The 26202-nt window shown below is 36.5% G+C and overlaps 1 protein-coding gene across 8 annotated transcripts in view; it reads right to left on the reverse strand.

Annotated features, from left to right (window-relative positions):
• Nucleotides 1–1635: 1635 nt before the first annotated feature.
• The window catches only part of slc4a4a (solute carrier family 4 member 4a), a 52430-nt gene continuing 27863 nt past the window's right edge, over nucleotides 1636–26202 (reverse strand). For 3 of the 8 annotated variants that reach the window (XM_077520656.1, XM_077520654.1, XM_077520658.1), the window contains 22 exons: nucleotides 23374–23553; nucleotides 19920–20015; nucleotides 18053–18129; nucleotides 16872–17029; nucleotides 16571–16658; nucleotides 16179–16333; nucleotides 15032–15142; nucleotides 14777–14951; nucleotides 14421–14554; nucleotides 13201–13475; nucleotides 13036–13106; nucleotides 12725–12910; nucleotides 12543–12656; nucleotides 11294–11455; nucleotides 10215–10393; nucleotides 9912–9984; nucleotides 8518–8586; nucleotides 8266–8439; nucleotides 8020–8172; nucleotides 6817–6910; nucleotides 5836–5915; nucleotides 1636–3505 (listed from right to left, as the gene is read on the reverse strand). In XM_077520656.1, the coding sequence (XP_077376782.1) occupies nucleotides 5872–5915; nucleotides 6817–6910; nucleotides 8020–8172; nucleotides 8266–8439; nucleotides 8518–8586; nucleotides 9912–9984; nucleotides 10215–10393; nucleotides 11294–11455; nucleotides 12543–12656; nucleotides 12725–12910; nucleotides 13036–13106; nucleotides 13201–13475; nucleotides 14421–14554; nucleotides 14777–14951; nucleotides 15032–15142; nucleotides 16179–16333; nucleotides 16571–16658; nucleotides 16872–17029; nucleotides 18053–18129; nucleotides 19920–20015; nucleotides 23374–23553 (2768 nt within the window). In that variant the 3' untranslated portion in view covers nucleotides 1636–3505; nucleotides 5836–5871. Of the gene's footprint in view, nucleotides 3506–5835; nucleotides 5919–6816; nucleotides 6911–8019; nucleotides 8173–8265; nucleotides 8440–8517; nucleotides 8587–9911; nucleotides 9985–10214; nucleotides 10394–11293; nucleotides 11456–12542; nucleotides 12657–12724; nucleotides 12911–13035; nucleotides 13107–13200; nucleotides 13476–14420; nucleotides 14555–14776; nucleotides 14952–15031; nucleotides 15143–16178; nucleotides 16334–16570; nucleotides 16659–16871; nucleotides 17030–18052; nucleotides 18130–19919; nucleotides 20016–23373; nucleotides 23554–26202 lie in introns of all 8 variants that reach the window. The other 5 variants (XM_077520652.1, XM_077520657.1, XM_077520653.1 and 2 more) reach the window with 4 other exon arrangements.

Here is a 26202-nt window from a genome sequence, read left to right on the forward strand (position 1 = left end):
AGTTTGTTCAAAACACGTTCTAAGGATCAACGTGCGTGCGTACGTTTCCCACATTCAACACAGTTGATTCATATTTAAGCATCGGCAAGCTCTGCAGGAGCCTGATCATTATCCTGATCATTGAATCAGGGGTGTTGGAGTAGAAAAACCTTGAAAACATGCAGGACTCAGGCCCTCGAGGACCAGATCTTGACACGTGATCTACAGTGTGTGGCACAGAGCTGGCACCAGCAATAGTGCTGTTCTACTTTTGCTGTTTTTTTGTTTTTTTTAATTATTATTATTATTTTTTTAATCTTCATCCATCTGACTTTCTCGCTTTCATTTTATTTTATTTTTTTGCCTTGCTTATATTAACACTTAACAGTAATGCAGGTGGGGAAAAAAGAAGTTGACCGCGATTCTTCTTCTTGAATAGCCTACCTGCGCAAAGACTCACTAGGCACATTAGCACATTGCTGTCCCCTACTGGTTACATGTGGGAAGGCACAATCACTCCCTTCCAAATTTATTTTAAATTGAATGGATTTTCGCTATTCGCGGGCCGCCCATCCGTGTGTGTGTTTGTGCCTTTGTGTGTGTGTGCGTGCACATACGTCACACTCCAGAATCCAGGTCATGGTTTTGGCATGAAATCTCCGCTTTGACGTCAGCGTGTGAAATTGCCTAAGCTCGTTTGCTAATTAAGCGGAATGCTCCCGATTGCGCGGCCAGATGAGATGAGGTCACATTTATGGCTACCAACCATCACTTTGTACCGCACTGGCAGGTTTCACTTCAGGTAATTAGATGGAAATTAATCGATTGGCAATGATTGGGCATGTCATTTATTATGACGTGGTCACCGGTATGTAGTGCTACTCTGACTTTTTTTTTTTTTTTTTTTTAAGGATATAAATTGAAAAGATAGAAAAATCACAACAAATGACACTTCGTGATTTTTAAATTAGTTGTAATTTTTCAATAAGTTTTGTAATAATCCTTAAAACAAACAAACAGGAAAACAATCCTAATTTTACATTAAAAATGAGAAGGAAATAAATTGCATCTTTTTATTTTCAAGGGCAAAAGTAATCGGTAAGAGATTGAAGTTTTAATATTGACCCAAAAGTTGTAATTTTTACAAGAATAAATATATTCCAATTGGGGAGAAGAAAAAAAAGTCACAATTTTAAGGGAAAAGAGATGTCATTAGAGAGAAAAAAGTTCTAGTAATGCGAGAGCGTTATATTTTCTTTTACCTGAATAAAACGTTACTATATGATTTTGAGGAACTAAAGTCTTAATATTAATAGAAAAAGGCTGTTTTTACAAGAGAAAAAAAAATGTAATTTTACCTCAATAAAATGCATTATAGTACCCATTTTATTTATTATTTTTTTTAAATGACAAGTTGTAATTAGACGAATAACAAAATCTGAAATTACAAGTGGGGGAAAATAGAAGAAAAATATTAATTATATGAGAATTTAAAAAAGATGTTAAAATCTAAACATAATACAATATACCCATTTGTCAATATATTGAGAATGTGATTCAAAAGGTCTCTCTCCCCTGCAATAGGACGGAATGAACACAAGAGGGAGCTGTGCTTTCATTAACAATGTACAAAGTCATTCAATGGCCAGGAGCACGTCTGTTTAATAACTTTTTATTTTCAATATACATTTCATTTGAAAAATATAATTTCTAAAGTACAGTACTTACTCTAAAAAGTCACCAAAAAAAGTTAATGAAAGGTCAAACCAAAAAAAAAATACAGCTGGTGTTTTTATGCCCATTCATAAGTCACAAATTTGTTGATTCTTATATTTGTTTTGTCTAAAACAAACAAACAAAAACACACATGTGGACTATAAATATGAAATGTCCTCGTTTTGTTACTTTGGCTGATGGGCTAACATGCAGTAGAAGAGCCCACAGTCTGAATCAATGCAACATTCCAAATGGTATGGAAATACATATTTTCAATGAAACGTCATTCAGAGTGTTGCCTAAATGACAGGATACAGGACACATCAAAGCTATTTCATGGAATTTACAGTGCTTTTTAACATAAGTAAAATTTTGCGTTTTCCCCCCGGAAATGTCAATTCCGCTGCTCGAGTGTCGCCTGGATGACAGGACACAGGGACAGTTTCTTTACAGCGCAATATTTGGGCAGTTTTATAACTAAAAATTACCTTCGGAATTGTTTAGCAGCACCCCTGAGGTGTCTAATTGGTTGTTAGAGTGCCGCCTGGATTACAGGACACAGGTCACTTTTTTTTAAACAGACCAAAAACAATGTTCAAAAAAGTTGTTAGTATTTTTAAATATGATATTTGGAGATTTATGATTAAAATGTTGTTGTAAAATATTTTAACATCATATGCTAGAGTTCCGCCTAATTCACAGGAGATTGGACAGTTTCTTCACGGGGACCAAAGCCAGTGTTTGACTGTTATTATTTTTAGATGTGATTATTTTGGGCGCTTTATGATTCTAAATTAGCCAAGGAAGATGTCAAATATGTTGCTAAAATGTGACATTTTATGACTCAAACTAAGCGCTACGATGTCAAATACTTTTTTTTTTTAAGTTACATATTTGGGGAGTATTTTGGAGTCGGTTTTCAGACCTCATAATAAACGAGTGCAATATCATAAATCATATTTGGGGGGATTTCTCAATTTTAAAAAAATGTATTAAATATTTAAAAAAAAAAAAAAAAAACACAAGAAAATGAAAAAGCTAATATTTATGAGTTAAAAACGTCTGTTCCAGTCTGTCATTGACTCATTACTGTATGAATAATGGACCATATAAGCCACTTGCAAGGTAATGCATCACATTTTTTTTTAAAACGTGATATCGCTCATAACTGACAAAAATCAGACGTACGAAAAAGTTACCAACACACACCCCAAAAAAATCATTAAAAAAGAAATAAAATAAATGTTTCGATTTAAATTAGTAAAAAAAAAAAAACACAAATCAAAAACTGTCTTGTTCATTGTTAAGTAGCCATTAATAACTATATAATCATTTAATAAGCACACCTTTTCCCTCTATAATACATCAAATCCCCGCAATCAATCGACACTTGTTCGTCTGAAACAAGAGGTAGACTATAAAAAATGTACATTTCCTGCTACAGGAAAATGTTATCATAATATATAAGAGATTTCTTTCTGTTCATTTTTACATATTTTAAAATATAAAAGTAGAGATGGATGATGGATATAAAACGAAGCAGGGAGGGAACTCCGTGCGCGATAAGACAGAGCTGCAGTTGCATAGAAGAAGAAGTAGTAGAGTTAGCTTGCTTGTTGTGATTTGTAGTAGAAGAAGAAGATGAAGTTGGAGGCGGGGTTGGGAGGGGTCTCGGCTCCGGACGCCCCGCCCCACCCCCACCTACAGAGACGTCTCGGATCCTCGGCTCCGCCAGTAGAATGGGTTGCCGTCGTCCGGGTCCATGTCTATTCTAATCTGAGGCACCGGCTTCAGCGGACTCATCTCGGGGCTGGAACACAACAAAAATGATTGTCGAGTGGGGCCTGGCGGGAGAGTTTCCACTGCTAATGCTAGCTTAGTCGTACTAGCGCTGCTAGCCTGCGGGGAGGTCATTTGAGCACAAAAGCAATTTCTCTTTAGTAGAACGGGATTAGGTTTTGGGGGCGGGGGGGTTGTAATGTCATCACAGTGTTACATCATCACGCTCTGGCCGACATTTCGGACAAAATGGACACGTGCCAGAGCGCTGCATGCTTTTCATGAACATAGTAATGCAGGATTTATTTATTTAGTTAGTTTTTTGCTGAGTCAGCAGCTGCGTGTATGTTTAAAAAGACATCTTGTCAGACGTGTTTGTCCCGTGAAGTGCAGCTGCCTTTCACGCTGTAATCCTGGTGTGCTCATCCTGAAAGGGTTTGGGGGGCCACGTGCATCCAAGTGCTTGCATATGTGCAGTGAAATACAAGAAAATACCATATGTTTTGGATTATAATTGACACTTTTGTCATAGTTTGTCCGGCGACTTATACTGAGGTGTGACTAATAATTGAACAAGGCAAATCTTTGACTATTTTAGTGTTTTCTATATTATTAGTGATATTATTGGTCGTTAACCATGAAGTGCATGTAAATATTTTAATATTAACTCATTCAATCCCAAAAACATGTTTTTTAATACTTTGTCTTTCACTCCCAAAAGCGTTTTTATGTTTGTTTGTTTTTATGCAAGAGAAGCCTTTGATGCAGCTTCTGACATGGAGAGGTGGCTTAAAGCAACAGTAGTTACTAAAAAAAAAAACGGCCAGCAGGTGGAAGCAGAGTATAAGAGATCAACCAGGACCTTGTTGCAACAACATCTTTTTGCCAGTGTTTTCACCAGGAATGTAATATTGATGAAGCTTATTCTAATGCGAATTGCTGCAAAACAGATACAAATATCGTTTTTTTCCTGATGAATGAAGAGACTCTAATCTCTTTCTTTTGGTAGGTTCCATGTTTTTTTTTATCGCAAACAGAACACAATATTCTATAGGCCTTGCAAAATCAGTCAAAATCCAGTAAAACAGCCGGTAGTGAAGGGGGTTGCTTCGGTGAAAATGGCTGCGAGTGAAGGAGTTAATTAGGGGTGTCAAAATTAGTGCGTTGATTTTAAGTGAAATTAAAGTTCCTTGAACGCCACTAATTATTTTAAAGCGTGATTAATGAGCACCCCTTATTTGGAAAGCCTGTACTGGGGGAATTCCAGTCCTAACGTCCACATTAAAATTTTGCAGTAATAAATTTAATAATAATAATGCATATATTTGTGGAGACTGGGCTCAAGTTGTATTTTACAATTTTAAAAATGTGCAGAAGTTGCTTCATGTTAAAGATTATACAGTTGATACAGTACAAATACAGTTGTATTATACTGAAAAAAAAAGTTGAAGAGAATAATAATAATAAGAAGAAGATTAAAGACATATTTTATAGTGAAAAATCATGCTATGATGAGACAACACTTGAATTATTGAGCCAAGCAGGAACAAAGTAGTTTTACAAAAATACTACAAGAATAAAGTTGAATTTTATAAGAAAAAATCTGTAATGTTACAAATAGGGGTGTCAAAATTAATGCATTAATCTTAAGTTAAATTAAAGTTCCTATAACGCCACAAAAAATTTTTTTTAACGCGCGATTAATGACCACCCCTTATTTGAAAAGTCTGTACTGGGGGAATTCCAGTCGCAATGTAGCAGGCACATCCACGTCAAAATTTAGCAGTCATAAATTTGATAATAATGCATATATTTGCGGAGACTGGTGTCAAGTTGTAATTTACAATTTTAAAAATGTGCAGAATTTCACAAGTTACTTCATGTTAAAGATTAGATCGCTCTGAATATGAAAAGAAAAATGCACTGAGCTGTCACCAACGTCTTACAAATGCAATTATGCCATCTAGTGGCAGAAAAACACAAATCAATATCACACTCGTCGTTTACAGTACAGGACATCATTTTAATTTTAACTCAATTTTGTGAATTATTATGAAATTACCGTATCAATGACTAAAAGAGGTAGACATTTCTATTAGATTTAAAAAAATACACTTTATGTTAACAAGAGCATGAAAATTTAGGAAAAAATTTTTTTTATAAAATGATGTAAAATTTGTGATTAATCATGAGTCAACTATCGAAGTCATGCGATTAATTATAATCGCTTGACACCACTAATATTAATATTATTTATGATTCGTATTTTTTGCTCCCACCCTTCCGTGTACTGTGCCATATTCATATGTGTATTACACTACATGTTGGATATAAGACAAATATCATATTTGTGCATCTCACCTGGACAAGCAGTTGGCCTGGTAGTAGCGAAGCTGCTCAGCACGAGGTGTGTCGTTCAAGGAATGAAGCTGACTTCTCTTCTGCTGACGAGACACATGACATGACCGTGCGTGAAATTCATATTTACATCAAATTTAATGTTTGCGATGCGTTTAGTGTGTGTGTTAGCCTAAACTACAACCACAACGTTAATACTGTGTACAGAAAAAATATTAAACTTCTTCAATATTGTTGATTTTTTTTCTTTTTAAAGTGTAATTTGTAATACTTTTTGGTGCACTACATCGAAGAACCACTGTAAACAAACAAAAGTGTGTTAGGACATTCAAGAGAAAACTGAATCACAAACAGATACTAGACTAAGTGCAATTTCTGGAGAAATTGTGTGGGAATGCTGAAAGCTGAATGCTAAGATTTGAATGCATGTGGAATGCTTATGAAGTAAATTAAGAGATAACATATGAAATTAGAACCTCCTGGTTACTGGACAATGCGCTTTACCAACTGTGCCACCGAGCAATATCAGACACGGATGTGGAAAGTGATACTAAGAAAAGGTTCAATGTATCTCATTGAAAATGAATGAGAAAAAAAGTTGATATTAAATGTTAAATTGTGCAAATACTGTAAGTAATATGGAATCAGACAATATATAGCCCGGGAGGTGTCAATTTTTGAAGCTAGTTGAAATTTGAACAATGTAAATTGGAAGTATTATGTGGGAGTTGTTACGTGGCAAAAAAGTGTGGTGAATAAAAATCACAATAACATATGTAGGAATGCTTCAGCATTCCCACAATTACAGCAAAAGAATAAACACAAAGACAAGGTTACAAAAAAAGAACATCTGTTAGTATCAAACAGCAAAAAAAATAAAAAATCCAGATGCGGTGCCATGCCAAGAAAGAGGAAGAAGATGATGAAGATGATGAAGAAAGCGGTTTGCATGCGCCGCCGACACCCGCCCAGTCGTCTACTCACTGTCTGAGGCCTGACCACCTAAGAAGGGTTCCTGCTCCATCATGTCCATGGGAATTTTAATGCTGGGAACATTCTCATTGTAAGGATAGTCAGACTGTTGGAGAGACCACACACATACACAAAGTCCTCAAGATCTGATCTTCACCCCCCAAATCCTGACACCCAAGTCGGAGGGAACTCGTCACATGCATGTGTCCTTTGTGATCATGGCATGGCCTGCACTTTCCACCATTAGATTCATAAAATTATCCTGATCAATGCAGAAGCAACTTTGGAGAATGTTCCAAAAGGGGACCTTGAAACCACCTCAATGCTAAATGCTAAATGTTGTTAGCATCAGTTTTAGAATGCAAGCAAATACGCTTCTGGCCCCAGAAATTTATTGTGAAATTCAGACGCTGGAGTCAGTTTGGCTTACAGTAGCAATGTTAAAGATATACTTTACTTATTTAGCTCATTATAGCAATAAAAGGTTAATATTTTGTGTATAATTAATTTGATACTTTCATTATTATTCACATACAATTAGTACCTTTGAAAACACATTTTGCAACTTGCTGTCGACTGAAAATGACATCACAAGGGTTCAGGTAACCAATCACAGCTCACCTGTTTTCTAGGTTTGGTCATGCGACATTCACAAGCTGAGCTGTGATTGGTTACCTGAGCCCTTGTGATGTCATTTTCAGTCGACAGCAAGTTGCAAAATGTGCTTTAAAGGTACTAATTGTACATGAAAAATGTTGAAAATATCAAATTTATTATAGGCAAAATATTAATGTTTGACTGCCAAAAATGGCTAAATACTGTAAGTAAATTATCCCTTTAAATTTGGTTGGCATGTCTATCATAACAACACCCCCCCCCCCCCAAAAAAAAACAACAACAACAACAAAAAACCAAAACAAAACAAAAAAACAACTCTTTAAAACCAATAATAGAAAAGACATCAAATGTTGGACATTTTTGGCTGCCCTAAATTGCAAAACATTTTAGTTTTGCGGGGAAGTTCAATGACAGGCTATACTGTAAATCATGAAATTCACATTTGATAATTCAGCCCACAACATGAAAGTTAGTAGACATGTCCCATGAGTGGGCCACCAAAAAAATAAAATAAATAAATGCCATTTTGTATTGAAATGGCCGCTTTGGGTTCATTTGTGGAAAATTTGTCCGATTGAAAGCCGTTTCGGCACTCACGTCATCGGCGTCACTGTCTTCTCTGTTTTGCTTCTTCTTCTCATCCTCCTTCTTCTTCTTGTCCTTCTCTGGGATGACGTCATCCAGGAAGCTGAGGTCCTGCTGGGAGAACATGCAGTCCATGGCTTTCCTCACGGCTACTAGCGCCAGGATCTACAAAGAGTATAAAAACATCATGACAATCAGGTGGCCATTAGCACCATTTGGTGAATCAAAAACGCCATTTTGGACACAAGTCTTACTTACCATGACGGGGAAAATGATGGCGGCCACGGTGGACTTGAGGATCCAAAGCAGGGCCAAGCAGAGCGCCTGGATGAAGGTGAACAGATGCACCTTCCGCAGGGGAACGTGTCGGAGGTAAACCAGGTCGGGCTGGTGCTTGGCCGGCATCAGCAGCAACTTCAGACGGTCCATGAACTACACGCAGAAATAAGATGGTGGTGAGCAAGGATGTTAAATATGTTCAAATATGATGTTGTTGGAAGAAAAGTCTACCTGAACTCCTTTGAGAGAGGCCACTCCCATGTACAGGAAGACACCATACAGCACCGGCATGGGGATGAACTAATGAAGATATTTCATTCATTCATATTTGTAAAGTAAGAACATAACATGGATGAACATTAAATGCTTAAAAATATATAGACGTATACTATACCTATACTGTATATTATGTAAACAGTTATATGTTTTTTAAAGGGATACTTGACTCATTGAACAATTTCAGCAGTGAAAAGTTAACATTTTGTCCAGAATGAATTTGATAACTTCATTATTTTCCATGTACAATTAATACTTTGAAAAAGTAATTTTTCTACTTGCTGTCGACTGATGATGACATCACCTGTGCTGAGGAAGTAGGTAACGACCAATCATGGCTCACCTGGTGACTGGGTTTGGTCAGTAAACGGAGCCATGATTGGCCATTACCTACTTCCTCAGCACAGGTGATGTCATCATCAGTTGACAGCAACTAGAAAATTTACTTTTTAAAGGTATTAATTGTACATAAAATTAATTACGTTAGCACATTATAGACAAAATATTAACTTTTTACTGCTGAAAATGGCTCAATGAGTCACGTATCCCTTTTTAACAATATTTATATTTAGGGATGTAACGATAACGGCAATATCGTGATATTAAAACTGCCACAATATATCGCCGTCGCCATGTCATGATATTAAAAGCAGCACATCTGTTAAAAAAGTGGGGTTGATTTCCATTTGTGCAGTTCTAGCACCCTCTGGTGGTTAGTTTTTTTTTTAGTGCAGTTAAATTTTCACAAGGCATGTTTTGACCCTTCTATGTTTAAAATCCACGCTAATGGAAGGGGAACTTAATTTCCTTGTGAACTGAGTCAATGTGTATGCATTCTGCAGCAATGTGTGCTTGCATTAGTAAGTAAGTTCCTCAATATATTATATTTATATATTTTTAATATATAATCCATCCATCCATCCATTTTCTTGACCGCTTATTCCTCACAAGGGTCACGGGGGGTGCTGGCGCCTATCTCAGCTGGCTCTGGGCAGTAGGCAGGGGACACCCTGGACTGATTGCCAGCCAATATAGGGCTTAATATATAATATATAATATTTATAATATTTTATAATATTTGTCATTGCTGTATTTTATAAAAGCACAATATAGTGTGGGGGGGGTTGTTTTTTTCTTTTAGTATTTGCCTTTTTTTTTTTTTTTTTTTTTTTTTTTTTTTACAATATTGTGATCTCTTTTGTATCACCAATGTCCCCACAATATCATGATAATTATCGTATCATGACCTTCATATCATGATAATATTGGATCATGATGTTTGGATATTGTTACATCCCTACGTACATTGTAGATACTGCTGAAATAAACCTCAAAAGTGTGACTAATACCTTTAAAATGGGAGCCATGAAAACTGACAGTCCGGTGAGGATGAACACGCATACGCCGGTGACCCTCTGCTCTCTGTAATAATACACACAGTAGATCTCTGACATAATATACAATGATTACATTATCATTGACTTGACGCATCTTCATCTTCATGTACTCTCATTTGGTCTGTGCAACATTTCAGTCCCTGCACGATGTTCAGTTTGTGTTTGTTCAGCTGCAGATGCTAGGACTGACGCTAGAGCCAACCGAGTTATCCGCCAGGCTTTTACTTTCAACTTTGAGTCACACCAGAAGCTTACCTGACTCCCAAAAACTTGGGCTGCTCCCCGGGCGCCGATGTTTCCGTTTCCATCTTCAAGCTGTCGATGTGAGCGATGGAGATGACGGTGGCCGCCACGTACCACGGCAGGCCCATGAAGGAGCACACCACCATCAGCACGGCCACCCAGAACAGATCCAGATGGTAGCCCGCACCTTTCTGTGAAAAAAAACAAACACATCACACAGGGAGACACTAAACAATTACAATATTAGCAATATAACCTTATTAACATGATGTTATATAGTGGTGCCTTGAAATAGGAATTCCTTTTGTAATGTGGCCATGCTTGTAACTCAAATCGTCTTTCCTCATTGGAATGAAATTAGTCCAAAAGTATGTGTTTATTTAAATAAGAAAAATAGCACTCTATTAATCTAGCACTGCACAGTATAAGACAGCCAGCCTCGCAGAAGATAAAGAATATATGACTTATAAGTTGTGAGTACTGTTACATTGCATGTCTAAATGTGTTGTGCACCGTTTATGCTCCCATATCATTTGCTTAATATGGGTTTCCCATTATCTGATAGCATTAGCATTAAGCTAGTAGACTAAATGCGAAGCTATGTGATTGTACACAGTGTGTAATTCTCTAGCTTGACAATAAACTTGGATGTGGTGGGCAAGCCTCTTTTTTAAAGACTCATTCACTTTTTTTTGTTTTGCTCTTATGAAGTTAAGTTTACTACTTGTGCTTGTACCACATGTTTAAGTTTACAAGTCGAAGCCAAAAATCGTGTCTCAAAATGCTCTTAAGCTGGGTCACTCATATCTCATGGCGCTATGATACGATATGTGATGCTATGCCACACCGTGGTATCATCTAGCTAGCTATGCTGTTATGCTAAAGCAATATTTTATACTGTAGAGTATGACATAACATAGGCTAGCATAGCAAGCTTCAATTTCATTTGAATCAAAAAAGTCATAACAGTACTTGAATTGCGAGAGAACACTTGAGGTGTTCCCTCACTGGCATGAAACATGTCTCACTGGTATGAGAGGAATGACAAACACATTCAGCAGGCATGCGAAGTTTCATCACGCGTCACTCACCTTGAGCTTGTGCTCCTTCCTGTTGACGATGACCGCCGTGATCTGCTGGTCCATGAAGATCAAGATGGTGACCAGCAGGGCGGGCAGGGCCGACGCCAGGTACACCCACCAGGGGTTGCCCCCGAACGGCGGCACGAACCAGCCTCGGAGGGGACTCGTGGGCTAAGGGAGGAGGGACATTTTAGGATCTACAGTGACATGACTACTATGATACTTTCGCACGGTTGTTACGATGAATTAAAATGTGTTACGTTACATTGTGTTACATTACATTATTATGTTGGACTACATTATCCATCCATCCATTTTCTTCACGGCTTACTCCTCACAAGGGTCGTGGGGGCGCTGGAGCACGTTACATTATGTTGCGTACAATTGTCATGTTGCATTGTTACCTTTCTGTAGAACATCTTACACTATGTTAGCAACTTTTTGCCTTCTGTTTATGTTACATTATGTTAAGTTATATTACATGATGTTGCGTTGCTTTACGGCACGGTACAGTGTGGCTAACAGTAAGTTGCTGTACGATACGTTATATTCGCTTGCGGTGCTTTACATTATGCTGCATTACGTTATGGTACTGTACGACCCCTTAGAGTATGTTACGGTCCTGTATGGCATAGAAGCTTCTGGTATGAAACTTTACGGTACAGCACCTTATGTTAAGATATGGTACTGTATGCTGCAATACTTTGCACTATGTCCGTTACATTACATTATGTTGCATTACATTACTTTATGTCACTATGTGAAACCCCTTTAACTCAGTCAAACCCAAAAACCTGCAAATACGTTTTTAATTCGTCCGTCACTCCCAAAAAAGTATTTAAATGTTTTTTTGGGGGTTTTTTTCTTATGCAAGTGCATACAGAAGGCTTTGATGTATCTTATGAAATGAAGAGGTGGCATAAAGCAATGGTAGTTATTACAAAAAACGGCCAGCAGTTGGCAGCAGAGTATAAGAGATCGGTCAGGGCCTTGTTGCAACAAGCTCTTTTTGTCAGTGTTTTCAGCAGGAATGTGAAAATTGATGAAACATATATAACATATAATATTAATTGCTGCAAAACATAAACAAATACAAATACACTTTTTTTCCTAATCAAAGAAAACACTCTAATCTTTATTTTGGTAGGTTTCATGCTTTTTATAGCAATAGAATTTTTTTTTTTTTTTTAGGGAAAATGGCTGGGAGGGAATGAGTTAAAATGTTAAACAAAAAACACTTTATCTAAAAACTACTCACCTTGAATTGAGTTGGCACTATGAGTTTGGGCGTGTCCACACCAACCATTGCGTCCACGCCGCAAAAGATGAGGATGGTCAGGATGATGGCAAAGTCGCTGATGAGCTTCCTGACCTGCGTGGCCAACAAAACACGCGATGAAGATCCGGAAGTGTGTCTGCAAGACCTCGTGGTGAACTCACGGTGGTAGGGAAGAAAGGGCTGAATTTGAACTTCTTCAGGCCCATGGAGCAGGAGTAAGTGCCAAAGAAGAGGATGATGGACATAAGTGCGATGTCGGGGACAAAGTCGCACGCCTTGCCCACCAGCTCGCCTTTGTACTTCAAGCAGTCGGTCCGGCTCAGAGATGACCACGTGGCGTTCATGGGCTGGACAAATAAAGATAGCGTTTAGTAGTCCATGGTCTGTGTCCCATATTTACATCATATATAAAGCATAACTTCATATTTAATGGTCTGTGCACTTCTACTTTATGGTGAAGTTAAAAACTTACCAGATCCGTGTTGTTCCAGAACCATATGGAGGTGCCTTCCAAAGGGTCCCCTGTGAAGTCCGAGTTGTTTTCTGCACCAATAAAACAAAACAATTTAACAGCTCTCTTGTTGATGTCCTAGTCGAGACCAGGTTGGACTAGGACCGCGACTTGCTTTCTCCTCACCGAGGACGGTGGGCGCCATACAGAGACAGTCGTACTGCGTGATAAGCTCCTCGTGGAAGTCGGAGTTGATGGGATAGTGGTGCGCCAGCTTGATCATCTTCTTGAAAGCGTCATAGATGAAGATGAAGCTGATCAGGGCCGAGAAGCCTTCCTCGGTGAAGCGCGTGAAATACTTGACCAGGTAGCTGGCGTCGGTGGCCACCAGCACCAGGCACATGAAGGCCGACCACAGGCCGATCCACAAGCGGAACTCCAGGTAGTTGAACTCGTTGTCCCTGTTTTTTTTAGCGGCAAGTTGAATACGAGGTGAAAAAAAAGTTGTGACAGGAGAATACAGTTGGATTATACTGAAAAAAATAGTTGGAGAATAATAAGAAGAATAGAGATATTTTATAGCGACAAAACTTGAATTACTAAGAAGTAGCAATAAAGTAGTTTTACAAAAATACTACAAGAATGAAGTTGAATTTTATAAGAAAAAAATCTGTAATATTACAAATAGGGGTGTCAAAATTAGTGCATTACTTCATTTAATGAAAGCAATTTAAATAAACGTAGTTAGTTTAAAGTTCCTTTAATGCCACTAAATTTTTTCATGCGCAATTAATAACCATTCCTTACTTGGAAAACTTGTACTGGGGGAATTCCAGTCGCAACATCCGCGTCAAAATTTTGCAGTAATAAATTTAATAATAATGCATATATTTGGGGAGACTGGGGTTAAGTTGTATTGTACAATTCTAAAAATCTCCAGAAAAATTACTTCATGTTAAATATTAGATCACTCTTATTATGAAAAGAAAACCGCATTGAGCTGTCACCATCTTACAAATGCAATTTTGCCATCTAGTGGCAGAAAAATAGCCTCAACACAAATCAATATCATACTCCTTTTTTTTACAGTACAGTACATCTTAATTTTAACTAAATTTTATGAATTGTTATGAAATTACTATATCACTGAGTAACGAGTATGAAAACTTATTGTACAAAATTATTGTACATTTTATTATACAATTACAACAGATATAAAATTTGCGATTAATCATGAGTTGACTATTGAAGTTATGCGATTAATTGGGATTAAAAAATGTAATCACATGACACCCCTGGTTAGAAAAATAGTAGTATAATTTGGGAGAAAAAAAAAAAAAAGAACGTCATATTTTTTTAATTCTGTCTCAGCATTTGTCAACTGAGTGGTGTACAGTAACACTGACTTGCTAAAATTGAAGAGGAGACGTTCAAAGACAAGGACGGGTCCGGTGCTGCTGAGGATGGTGAGTGGCTGGCCGGCCAGCAGGCAGAAGACGCCGCCCGCGATAGCCGTCCCCAGGAAGCTCTCCAGAACACCCTGAAAACAACACGGACGTCATCCGTAGTCAGTGGTGGGAAGTAACCGAGCTAAAAAACTTCCTTACATCATTCAAGTTAACTTTTCAGGTATCTGTATTATGACTTAACAAATACAAATCTGCAAACATGAACAGTACGAATGTTAATTTAACTACCTATTAAATAAAAGAGATCTGTACCTTCTCTACTTTCTAAAATTTCGGTTGTGTGACTGTCACACCTGCATGTTCTCAGTGGCGTCGCCCAGCAGCCCGCCGAATGTGATGGCGTTGGTGACGGTGCCCAGGTAGATGAACAAGATGGCAGACAGGGCTTGGATATGGATGGCGTCAGTGATGTCGCTGAGCAAGAAAGGCGCTTTTCTTTTGATGTCCAGAAGCAGGCCACCGCAAAACCTGAAACACACAAAATGCGTTCATTGTGATTTTATCCGACTGTTTTTTTTTTTTTTTGGCTGTCTATAGTGATGTCATACCTTCCCGTTTTCTCCAACTCCTCACCCGGGGCGTGCCCGCCTCCTCCATGACCGTCATCGTGAGGCGTGTCGCCGTTCATTTGGGAGTCTCCGCCAGCGTACAGGTTTTTCCTAAAATAAGCACGTCACGTTAATGTCGGCAAATAGCGATCAATGCTAATTGTGATGGGGGGGAGATGATGACAGGGGAAAATCACAATGTTACTAGAAGAAAGTGATGAATATTATCTCATTCATTCCCAGCCATTTTCACGGAAGCAATCCCCTTCACTCCCAGCTGTTTTGCTGGATTTTGCAAGGCCCACAGAATATTGTGTTCTATTGCTATAAAAACATGGAACCTACCAAAAGAAAGATTAAAGTCTCTTCTTTCATCTGTTTCCATTTTGCAGCAATTAGAATATAGCTAAGTTTCATCATTATTCACAAATCTATTTAGAATTCTTAGTAATGAGCTTTTTTTCAACATATCCCTGGTTGATATCCTTTGCTCTGCTGCCACCTGCTGGCCGTTTGTGTTGTAACTACCATTTCTTCAACCGTTCTTTGCAGTTGAGAGGCTTCATCAAAGCTTCTGTATGCTCTAGCATAAAAAAAATATATATATAAAACCATATAAATACGTCTTTGGGACACTTAAAACATTTAAAATAAAACATATTTATATGTTTTTAGGAGCAAATGAGATAAACATGAAAAATAACGTGGACGAAAACATAAGTTACGCAAGTCGTTATGTTATAATTGTATGACAATAAATGTGGAACATTGTAACATTACAAGAATAAAATTGAATTTTTGCAAGAACTTTGTACAAATTTTATAAGACCAAAGCACCATTTTAGAAGAAAAAAGTTTTAACGATGCAGGAATGAAGATGTAATATTACATGAAATTGGTGAATCCTTTGAGAATAGTTACAATTTTAGGTGGGAAAGCCGTACAGTTATGAAAATAAACATATTTTACAGAAAAAAAACTCATAAAAGTCATAATAAGAAAATAAAGTCATTTTACTACAGGAAAGAGTCTCAATATTCTGAAAATAAAGTCACATAATATTAGAAGAAAGAATGTATCCTTGAGTCTCAAGCTCTACGAATTCCACCTAGCGACAAATAAAAGAAATAAAATAAAAAATAAAAACCGTTTGTCCGAGGACGGCAGCGTTTTGGGAGGCTCAATCCGGATGGCGGGGTCCCACTCGCCGGGAGGCAGCACGATCACCTCGTCCAAGAACTCGTCGATGCCGGCCAGCAGGTCCTGCCGGTCCTTGGCCTTGTATGCGATATCGTGGAACACCTGCATGTGACACAATTCTTAGTATTCATTCATCATTATTTATTATTGTGGCCCAGTTGTTGTGCAAATAGTAGTGGATAAATATAAAATATAAGAATATTTTATTTTATTTTTTGCAATGAGACTATTTTACCAACTTTTTAAATTGATAGCTTTATTTAACATATTTTATTTTATTTTCTTATTTGTTCATTATCTTTCAATGTATTTATTTTTATTTTTGGCAATAAATCTCACCTCGTCCGACATGAGGGTAGCGATGGCTCGTCCGATCTCGTGATAGGACTTGGCTTTACCTTTGGGCCCGAGCAGGACAAATAAAAATCTGAAAACGTAGACAATGCAAATGATTGACATGTTGCATTTGCATTGAATTATTAAATCATTATCATTTTTAAAAACGCAAGGAATGTTGATAAATCTCATATAGATTCTCATATTGGCTTGCATTAGGTTGCGTGCATGTCTAAGTGCACCTAACGCTGTTCAAATGAGCACTTAGACCATTTTGGACGTCTTTTCTCGACGGGTGACACACCTAGTTGGAACGGGAACTTCGGTCAGGGCGCCGAGCATGACGGCCTGCTGCAGACGCACGAAGGCCACGAAGGGTGCGTCTAGGAAGTCCACCTCCCCCACCAGCACGTTGGAGGCCTCTGCATCTCTTGGCAACTTCTTCATGAACTTGTTCCTCAGCTACAAAACAACCAAAAAAAAGACTGTTGATCAAGGACTACTTCAAGCCCCCTTTTTATTGTAGTAGCAATTTCATTAAGTTTGCCCAAAAAGTGACTGGCCACTGGTGACCTTGAACAGAATAAGCAGTAGAAAATGATTCAATTGTATGAACATTATCATTATTATTATTATAAAGGTAGTTTTTCATTTTATGCAAGCTGCTCTTGGATTGGATGGATGTAAATTTGTTTTTGCAACAATTTGAAATAGCATTTATCTGTCATTTTTCCCAAAATTAAAATTTAAAAACCTTTCTAATCCATTTTTTTGTACCCCGATCTCTGTGGACATCTAACTATAGCTATAGCAACATTGAATGGTGCTTTGTTTATTTTATATTTGTAGTAACAATTTTCCATTGAGATAAACACTAACCCTGTGGAGAGATATGGCATGACGTTAGGTCATAAATAAAGCTTTATGATGGCCATTTGTCTTCTCGTCTGAGAAGCAATAAATTAAAGCAGTAGCTCGCTAACTAAAAAACAGAGGTTACAGTACTGACATGAATATAGCTCACGTGCTATTTATTCATTATTTGAATTTTATTTGCCCCAATGAATGAGTCCAAGGTCGGTAAACAGGTTGCATGGTTGCACCAGTGCACTACAGTACAGAACAGTATGAAATTATTAAGACTGAGACAATGTTATCAGTGTTTGTGATGTGACATAGTCATGTTAGCTTATCTTTAAAACCTGGATTTGTTTGACCTCGAAAGTGATATTTGAAATACAATACAGCTCTTTAGATACAGTGTATTCATTTACATACCGTATATTCACTCAGTGAACCTCCACTAAAGCCAAACAATCTCAATACATACCTGTGTCTTACTGACTGACGGTTAATTGCAAAACGTGAGTATACCAAATCCCAACTGTTAGCATGTTAGCAATGCAGTGGGTGTTATCGCCCCATCACAAATGTGTGTTTGGGTCAAATGCTTGCAGTCGACTGCAAGCATACATTCACACTCACCTGGTCTTTCTCCGGCTTGTCAGAGATGTCATTGAGGCTGCTGGAGGTCAGGTTCCGGTGAGTGGTGGTGGGACTATCTGTTCGAAACACACGTGGACCGTGAGGAGTCCACCTGACAGAACTTCCGCCAGGGAGAAGGAGGAGGGAGGGTGGGAGAGGGGATCAAATATGACAACACAGCCCCAAAACAAAAAAAATAAAACACCACGGAAGAACCAGTAAACCACCACAGAGACTTCATGCAGACCTGGCTACTTACTCATAAGGATTGTTGTGTTCTAGCAATGTCTCAAAAACAAATTTTCACTAATATCCAACATGTGAGAGAATATTAAAGCTAACACTAAAGGCATTATTTTGAAACATCCAAAATCTTTAGATTATCACAGGACATTAGCCTAGCAAGATTTCTAATCCTTCAATTGTAGGCTAATTTAGCAGTTAGCTTAGCATTGCTATTTGCCAGAATAAACACGAAACAAATCCCTTTTGAGAATAACAGCATTGCCACGTCAGATCCGCTCGGTGCTCTTCAGTGGAGTGGCAGCTGATTGACATCGTGTGCTGACTTTAAGCTTTTCAGCTGGCCTCCACAAACTGTCATTGCACTCATCGTTTGTGTCACCATGGCATTGTGGGTAATAATGCCTTTGTCAGTGTGATGCAGCCTCGGGGAGGATTTCCTCACGGATGCTAAGTGTTGTCTGCTGAGCTGCCAGGATGCACCATAGAAGGGTTATTCACACATTCTAACTAGGTACGGATGTTAAAATATATCATATGTCTTTTGTCCCATTATGAATGCTCAACGTCAGTGACACTCATTGGACAAATTAGGTACACCAAATGAAATTCAATACAAAATATTTTGTCGACCTCTGCCAGGGCCAAACAATCCTAAGCAGGTCAGTCACACAATCCTAAGCAGGTCAGTCCCTAAATTAACTAGCTGGCTAAAAATGAGTAGGCCTACTGTTATAAATAAAAAATACCAACTAGCCAAATAAACAGCCACCAATCAACTAGATAACTATCTAAAAATCCAATTATAAACTAACAGTTAGCTACCAATTAACTAAATAACTAACTAGCTAGCTACCTAACTGTGTGTCCTAACAACAAAAAATAGTAGATACATTAAACGGTATTAACAATCAATTAACTAACTAACTAGATATGTAACACATTGACAGCTAACAAACTAACATTTAGTGAACTGCAAACCAGATGACTAGCAAACTAGCTAATGAACTGTATAGGAGACTCACAAATAATGACAACTAAATAAACTCATTAAATCGCCACTGATGGAAAAGTAACAAACAAAACTGGAAAAGTAACAAATACAGACAACTAACTAACTATATTTAAAAAAATAAAAATAAAAATAAGAAAGCCAATCCACTAACTACTGTAAATAACTATCTAACAGATACCAATAAAACAGCTAATGGACTGACTAGCTAACTAACAAATACATTTTAAACAAACTAACCAATCCTCAATTTTACCATATCACCAAACAAATCAACGCATAACTAACAAAATACCCACCAATTAAACAGCTAACTACCGACTAACTAATTTACAAGCTATTAGAAATGTATATGAAAATGAAAATATATATGAAAATATAACTTGACACATTGACTCTTGTTTTTTTGTAATATTAGCCTCGTTGAGTTTTGATGAATTGTCCATTGAGTGTGATTAAGCATTCCAACCCTCTTAAGCCTACAATCGCTTGTGGTGTATAAAGAAAATGAAGACAAATAATCTAAGTCTTGAGTTTAAATCGTAGCTCTAAACGGGGTTCGCACCCTTTGTGATCCAACTTGTGTTTGTTGTGTCAGCGAGGTGAACTTACTGAGCCAATCCATGCTGGAGCTCCTTTGACTCTGCAAGTCCTCCATTGAGATGCCGCTTGATAGGCACGTCACGGAGGTCTCCAGAGGACTACGGGCTTCATTTAGTATGTGTGTTTGTTTTAGTAGCAGGTTAGCGATCCGGTCCAATACATATGACGGAGGAAGAAAGAGACAAGGAAGGGAGAAGCCACACACCCAGAAAGTAAAAGGTGAGCCCATTCAGCCAAAAGTAGCGATTGACCTAAACCCAAATCAAGTCAATTAGATGCTAAAGTGGAACCTCCAAAGTCACCAAAGTCAGTAACATTAAAGCGGAATTGTTCTTATATCTTTACATTAATAAAAATACCACCACTTAACTAGCTGACTAATCAATATCTACAAGTTAAGAACTTACAATCAAGAACAAACATGCATTGTCTAACTAACTAACTAACTAACTAACTAACTAACTAACTAACTAACCACACCCATATTTTAACTAATACAAGCAAAATACATATAATTAACTAACAAAACAACTAAAAGAAATAGCCTTTGATCAAGTAGCTTAGTCAACTAACTGACTAACTAACTAACTAAAACAATATTTTAACTTTGCGCTGATAAAAGCAAAATACAAGTAATTAACTAACTCAACAACTAAAAGAAATAGCCACTGATCAAGTAGCTTAGCCAACTAACTAACTAATTAACTAACTAACTGGCTGACTGACTAACTAACAAATGTGGACCATATAACTAACTAATTACCACAATCATACTAAATAGCCCCAAAATTCGAAACTAACTAACTAACTAACTAACTAACTAACTAACTAACTAACTAACCAACCAACCAACTAACTAACTAACTAGATCAGTAATGAACTAGATTTAAACCTGCTCACTGACTAGGTAACAAACAAAAAACGTGTTGACAAACAAATCAACTAACGAACCAACAACAAACAACAAACTCATTTTTTTTCCAATTAATAATAAAAATAGAAATACATTATATTTGTTAATATTTTAATATAATACTGTAATAGAAATTAATCATTTAATTTTTATCTTTTTTATTATTATTTAAATTTCAATGTGATGAATGAATGATCAATGAATGATTCGTTCCTTCTTATTTATTTCACACTAGAAATTTATTTCCTATGGGGGGAAAATGTGAGCAAGCTGGAGGTGGCTGAGAGGTTCCACTGTATTTCATTATGACAGCACACGCATACAGTACAAGTCTTTGGAAAGTATCACTTTTATCCTTGAAGGAGGTAATCAGTGTGTTGTGAACAGAATGGCTGCTGGATAAGAGGGCCAGAGCTCATCCTTGGACACGGAGTCATAAATGATTGTGATAAAATGTGCTTGTGGCTCATAAATAACTTTCCAAAGACTTAACTCACAGATTCAACAATACGCTTATTCACGTGGGCATTGTTCACAGGCACTGTCACTTTTCACCTGTCTAACGTCCAACAAAAATCAGGACATGAAGAGTTGTATTTCCACTATAGAAGAAATCTGGATTTGTGTGGGAATAAAGTCATAATAACTACTTGAAAAAAAAAAGACAATTTTATCCAGGCAAACAGCATTACTACAACAATTTCAGAGAATAAATTCATGGTATTATGATGAAAAGGTTGTAATTTTACCAAGAATTAAGTCTTAATTATATGCGAATAAAGTTGCAATATTACGAGAAAAAAAGTTGGAAATTTACGAGGATAAAGTTGAACCTCGCGTGGAAGGAATTTTTATGAGAATAAAATAGTTGCGCTTCTATAAGAAAAAAAACAAACATTTTAGTTAAAAAAAAACAAAAAAAAAACAAACAAAAAAACTTTTACCATAATAATATTGTGATATTATGCCAATAAATGTCTATCTATCCATCTGCAACAATATTATAAGATCCAGTAAAACAGATGAAAAATACACAAATCATAATCACAATGCTCACATTTGAAGTATTGATATATTCATTAAAGTAGCTGTAGTTTGCAGTGCATCTACTTGAAAAGTTCAGATTTAGTATTTCTTGACTACATAAAGCAACCAAAAATGTAATGATGCAGTGTTCCACTGCAAACCACAAGCCTAATAATGAAGATTTTCAAAGTGTCAATGAAATAGAAAGTAGGAAATGGAGGTGAAAAGTGACAGCTCATCCTGCCTACTAAACTACAACATTCCAAAGTTGACGACGAGTTACAAATGAACACATTAAAAGCTACTCAGTGTAAACAGTTAGAAACACACACAGTGGTGCCTCGACTTGCAAGTCACCAGACGGATTTATCGAGGAGTAATATGATTAGCGATTACCAGACCTCAGATTACATTTAAAATTTGTCTGTTGATTTTCATGTTATTAATAGTGGCTTTGTAGAATGAATGAACATTAAAAAGAAATCGAAAAATTCTACATGCTCTTTAAACTTTGTGTAGGAAAAGTCTGCTATCTTAAAGGGATACTTCACTTATTTAGCCCATTATAGCAATAAAAAGTTAATATCTTGTTTATAATTAATTTGATACTTTCATTATTTTTCACGTACAATTAGTACCTTTAAAAACACATTTTGCAACTTGCTGTCGACTGAAAATGACATCACAAGGGCTCAGGTAACCAATCACAGCTCACCTGTTTTCTAGGTTTGGTCATGTGACATTCACAAACTGAGCTGTGATTGGTTACCTGTGCCCTTGTGATGTGATTTTCAGTCGACAGCAAGTTGCAAAATGTATCTTTAAAGGTACTAATTGTGCATGAAAAATAATGAAAATATCAAATTTATTATCTGCAAAATATTACTTTTTGACTGCCAAAACTGGCTAAATAAGTAAAGTATCCCTTTAATGTTTAACACAGAATGCAAAACGCAATAGCAAGGTTAAGAAAACCAGCATCAACATTTGAAGTAATTACAAATCTTTAAAAAAATAATTACATTTGAACACAAACTATAGCGACACATTCAGACATGAACACGAAACATGAAATTATGACGTACAACCCATTTCCCTTTTTTGATATATTCCTTTAGATAATGTTATCCCTGTTTGTTTGTTTTTTTTAAAAAGTGCAATACCGCAGTTTTCTTTTTAAGAAACATGCTGAACCAAATTTTGCAAGTGTTTTTGGGGATAGTGTTTAATACCAGTCGTAAGTCATGGCACCACTGTATGTCAAGATGAACCCAATTGTTGAACGTGTTCATCTCTCAGGTTTACAAATCAAATATAACACAAATGTTAAAAGTTAGTTTGTAATTCTTTAAAGTGCAACTTCTACGACCAAGCAGAGCTTTTAGGTGCCTTGTTAGTCATTGCACACTACTGCATCTACAGTACATAATTGTATATATTGTATGGTGATCCTGAGTGGCTTTTAAACAACGGACAAGAGGAACCCGGTTGAGACTGCAGCAAACTGGCCCGAGTGAGTATTACCGTTCTCCTGGTTGGAAAAGAGCCTACTTGCGCTGGAGACTGTTTTGCCGATGTCGGCCAGCGAGCGCAGGTTGGACTTCTTGGTCTGGTGGCGATGCCGGCGCAGCAGCGTGTACATCACCTTGTCCTTCAGCTCCGTCTTCAGCTGGCCGCTCTCGATCTGGTTGTCCGTGATCAGCTCTGAAATAAATGAGAGGGTCATGTTATGATTACAGAAAAACAGTGTGATTTGGTTTTAAGGGAAGAATGATGCCCACACAGAAAAAAGTAGTATTACGTTATACTGTGCAAGTAGTTATTGTCATGAAGTCAGAATTCTAACAGATTACAGTTGTAATTATGACCCCCTCCCTCCCAGTTTTTTTTTTTTTTTTAAACAGATAATACATTTTATTTTAATTTGTAATTTTACAAGAATAAATATCAAGGGGGAGTAATAATTCTCACAGAATTATACTCATATATTAATTTTATTTTAAAAGAATAATTTGTAGTATTAAAAACTAATTTTATAAGATTTTTTTTTTATATTTTATTAACTCATTCACACCCAGCCATTTTCACTGAAGCAACCCCCTTCACTTCCGGCTGTTTTAATGGATTTTGACTGATTTTGCAAGGCCCATAGAATATTGTGTTCTATTGCTATAAAAGTAAGCAACCTGCCATAAAAAAGATAACAGTCTCTTCTTTCATCAGGAAAAAAAAGCATATTTCTATCTGTTTCCATTTTGCAGAAATTAGCATTAAAATATAGATAAGTTTCATCATTATTCAGAAATGTGTTTAGAATTGTGGGGAAACAGCTTGTTTTCAACGTGGCCCTGGTTGATCTCTTATACTCTGCTGCCACCTGCTGGCAGTTTTTGTCATTACTACCACTTTTTCACCCATTCACTGCAGTAGAAAGGCTACATCAAAACCTTCTATATGCTCCAACATTAAAAAAATAAATAAATAAAAAACATAAAAAACGTATAAATATGTCTTTGGGACACTTAAAATATTCAAAATAGAACGTATTTATAAGTTTTTGGGAGCAAATGAGTTAAAATGTGGTATTACAGGAATATATTGTAATATTACAAGATGAAAATAATAATTCTACGGTAATTTGAGAAAAACGGCACAATGTTGCAAGAAGAAAGTTTTTACAATTTATATATTAAATAAATAAAAAAATATTATTATAATAATTTATCAATTATTATATTTCATAGTTAGAAGTCCACAATATTTTCCAACCAAATTTTAAGGTAATAAATTTATAATTTCACAAGAAAAGAAAGCAAGTAATTTTTTTAATGAGGATTTTGTTGTAATTTAAGAGGTATAAATTTGTAATATTACAACAACAACATATCCTATTTTTAAGGGACTAAGGTTTTAATATTTCACAAAAAAGTTTCAATAAAAAGTGCATGAAGTTGTAAATATCATATATTTAAGTGTAATTTTCACAAGTACAAAAAGAATTAAATTACATCAGAAGTTCAGAACAAATATTTAACATGAAGAGAAAATTCCATCCTAACTTTAATAGACTTGAGCTCTAATATTACAATGAAAAAAAATATGTAATGTAAATGTGTAACATGATAACAAATATTTTGAGGGACTCAAGTTTTAATAATACACTCCAACCAGAAAAGGTCAGAACTCTGAGAAAAGAGTTGCAATATTACCAGAAATACTTTCATTCAGATTTATGATCACAATTTAGCGCCGACTAATACCATTCACAACAAACACAAGCAGCGTGTGACCACGCAAAGTGTTAATTGCAGTTAGTGTGTCGTTTTTGTTTATGTGCCATTGTGACATGCCACATCAATCGAAAGACGTATCCTATTTTGAAACAACAATGCTGACAGAAAAGGAGAGAAGCCTCAGGGCAAGGGGATCACAGGCCCACTGTGGTTTAATGGGCTCAAAGAAAGAGGCCCATGCAGTGCACTCAATTACTTCACATTAATCACTGCTCGTAGTAACTCTTCCTCCTTTTCTTGCTCCCTCACGCAAGTTCGGGTAGTGGCGTGAGAGGACGTCATCTTCTCCTCAAACCGCTAAAAAGTTATTGCCGGGTTTATGGCTGTAACGAGACCTTCGCTGGCCTTTTATGACAAAATAAAGAAAGTGTGCCCCAAATACTTGAATGCTGCAGGAACCAACTAGTTTTGGACTAACTCAAAAGCTCTTTCACTTGACAAATTGCTTGACTTGGCGCTACGTTACATTACATCATGGCAAATTGTAATACGACATGTTACATTCTGTTGTGATCCAAAACTGCATTGTTACATAGCATTACGCTACATTTTGTTGTATTTTGCGTAGATTTATTTTTACTCTGTTTTGTTATGTAATGTTACAATTATTTGCGTTGCATTCTGTTTTGTTACGTTACATGACATTACGTGATGTCTTGTTTAGTTATGTTACAGTTTATTACATTAAATTTACTTATGTTACACTATTTTTACATGAAGTTATGTAACATTTCGTTACTTATGTTGAGTAGCATTGTTACACTGTTAAGCAGCAATATGTTGCGTTATATTTCTTGACTGACTGAAGTTACATTATGTTTAGTTTCATTAAGTTTAGTTATGCTACACTTAATGATGTTATGGCTTGTTACATTATGCTTAGTTGTGTTACCTTATTTACAGAATGGTTGGTTACATCACATTACGTTACATTACGTAATTCCGTTTAATTATGTTTCATTTTGTTAAATTGTTACATTGCATTGCATTGTTGTGTTGCATCACGTTACATTACCATACGTTACTTCATGTTACATTGTGTTAAATTAAACATTGTGTT

This window comes from Festucalex cinctus, chromosome 5, assembly GCF_051991245.1.
Source record: "Festucalex cinctus isolate MCC-2025b chromosome 5, RoL_Fcin_1.0, whole genome shotgun sequence".
Lineage (NCBI taxonomy): Eukaryota > Metazoa > Chordata > Actinopteri > Syngnathiformes > Syngnathidae > Festucalex > Festucalex cinctus.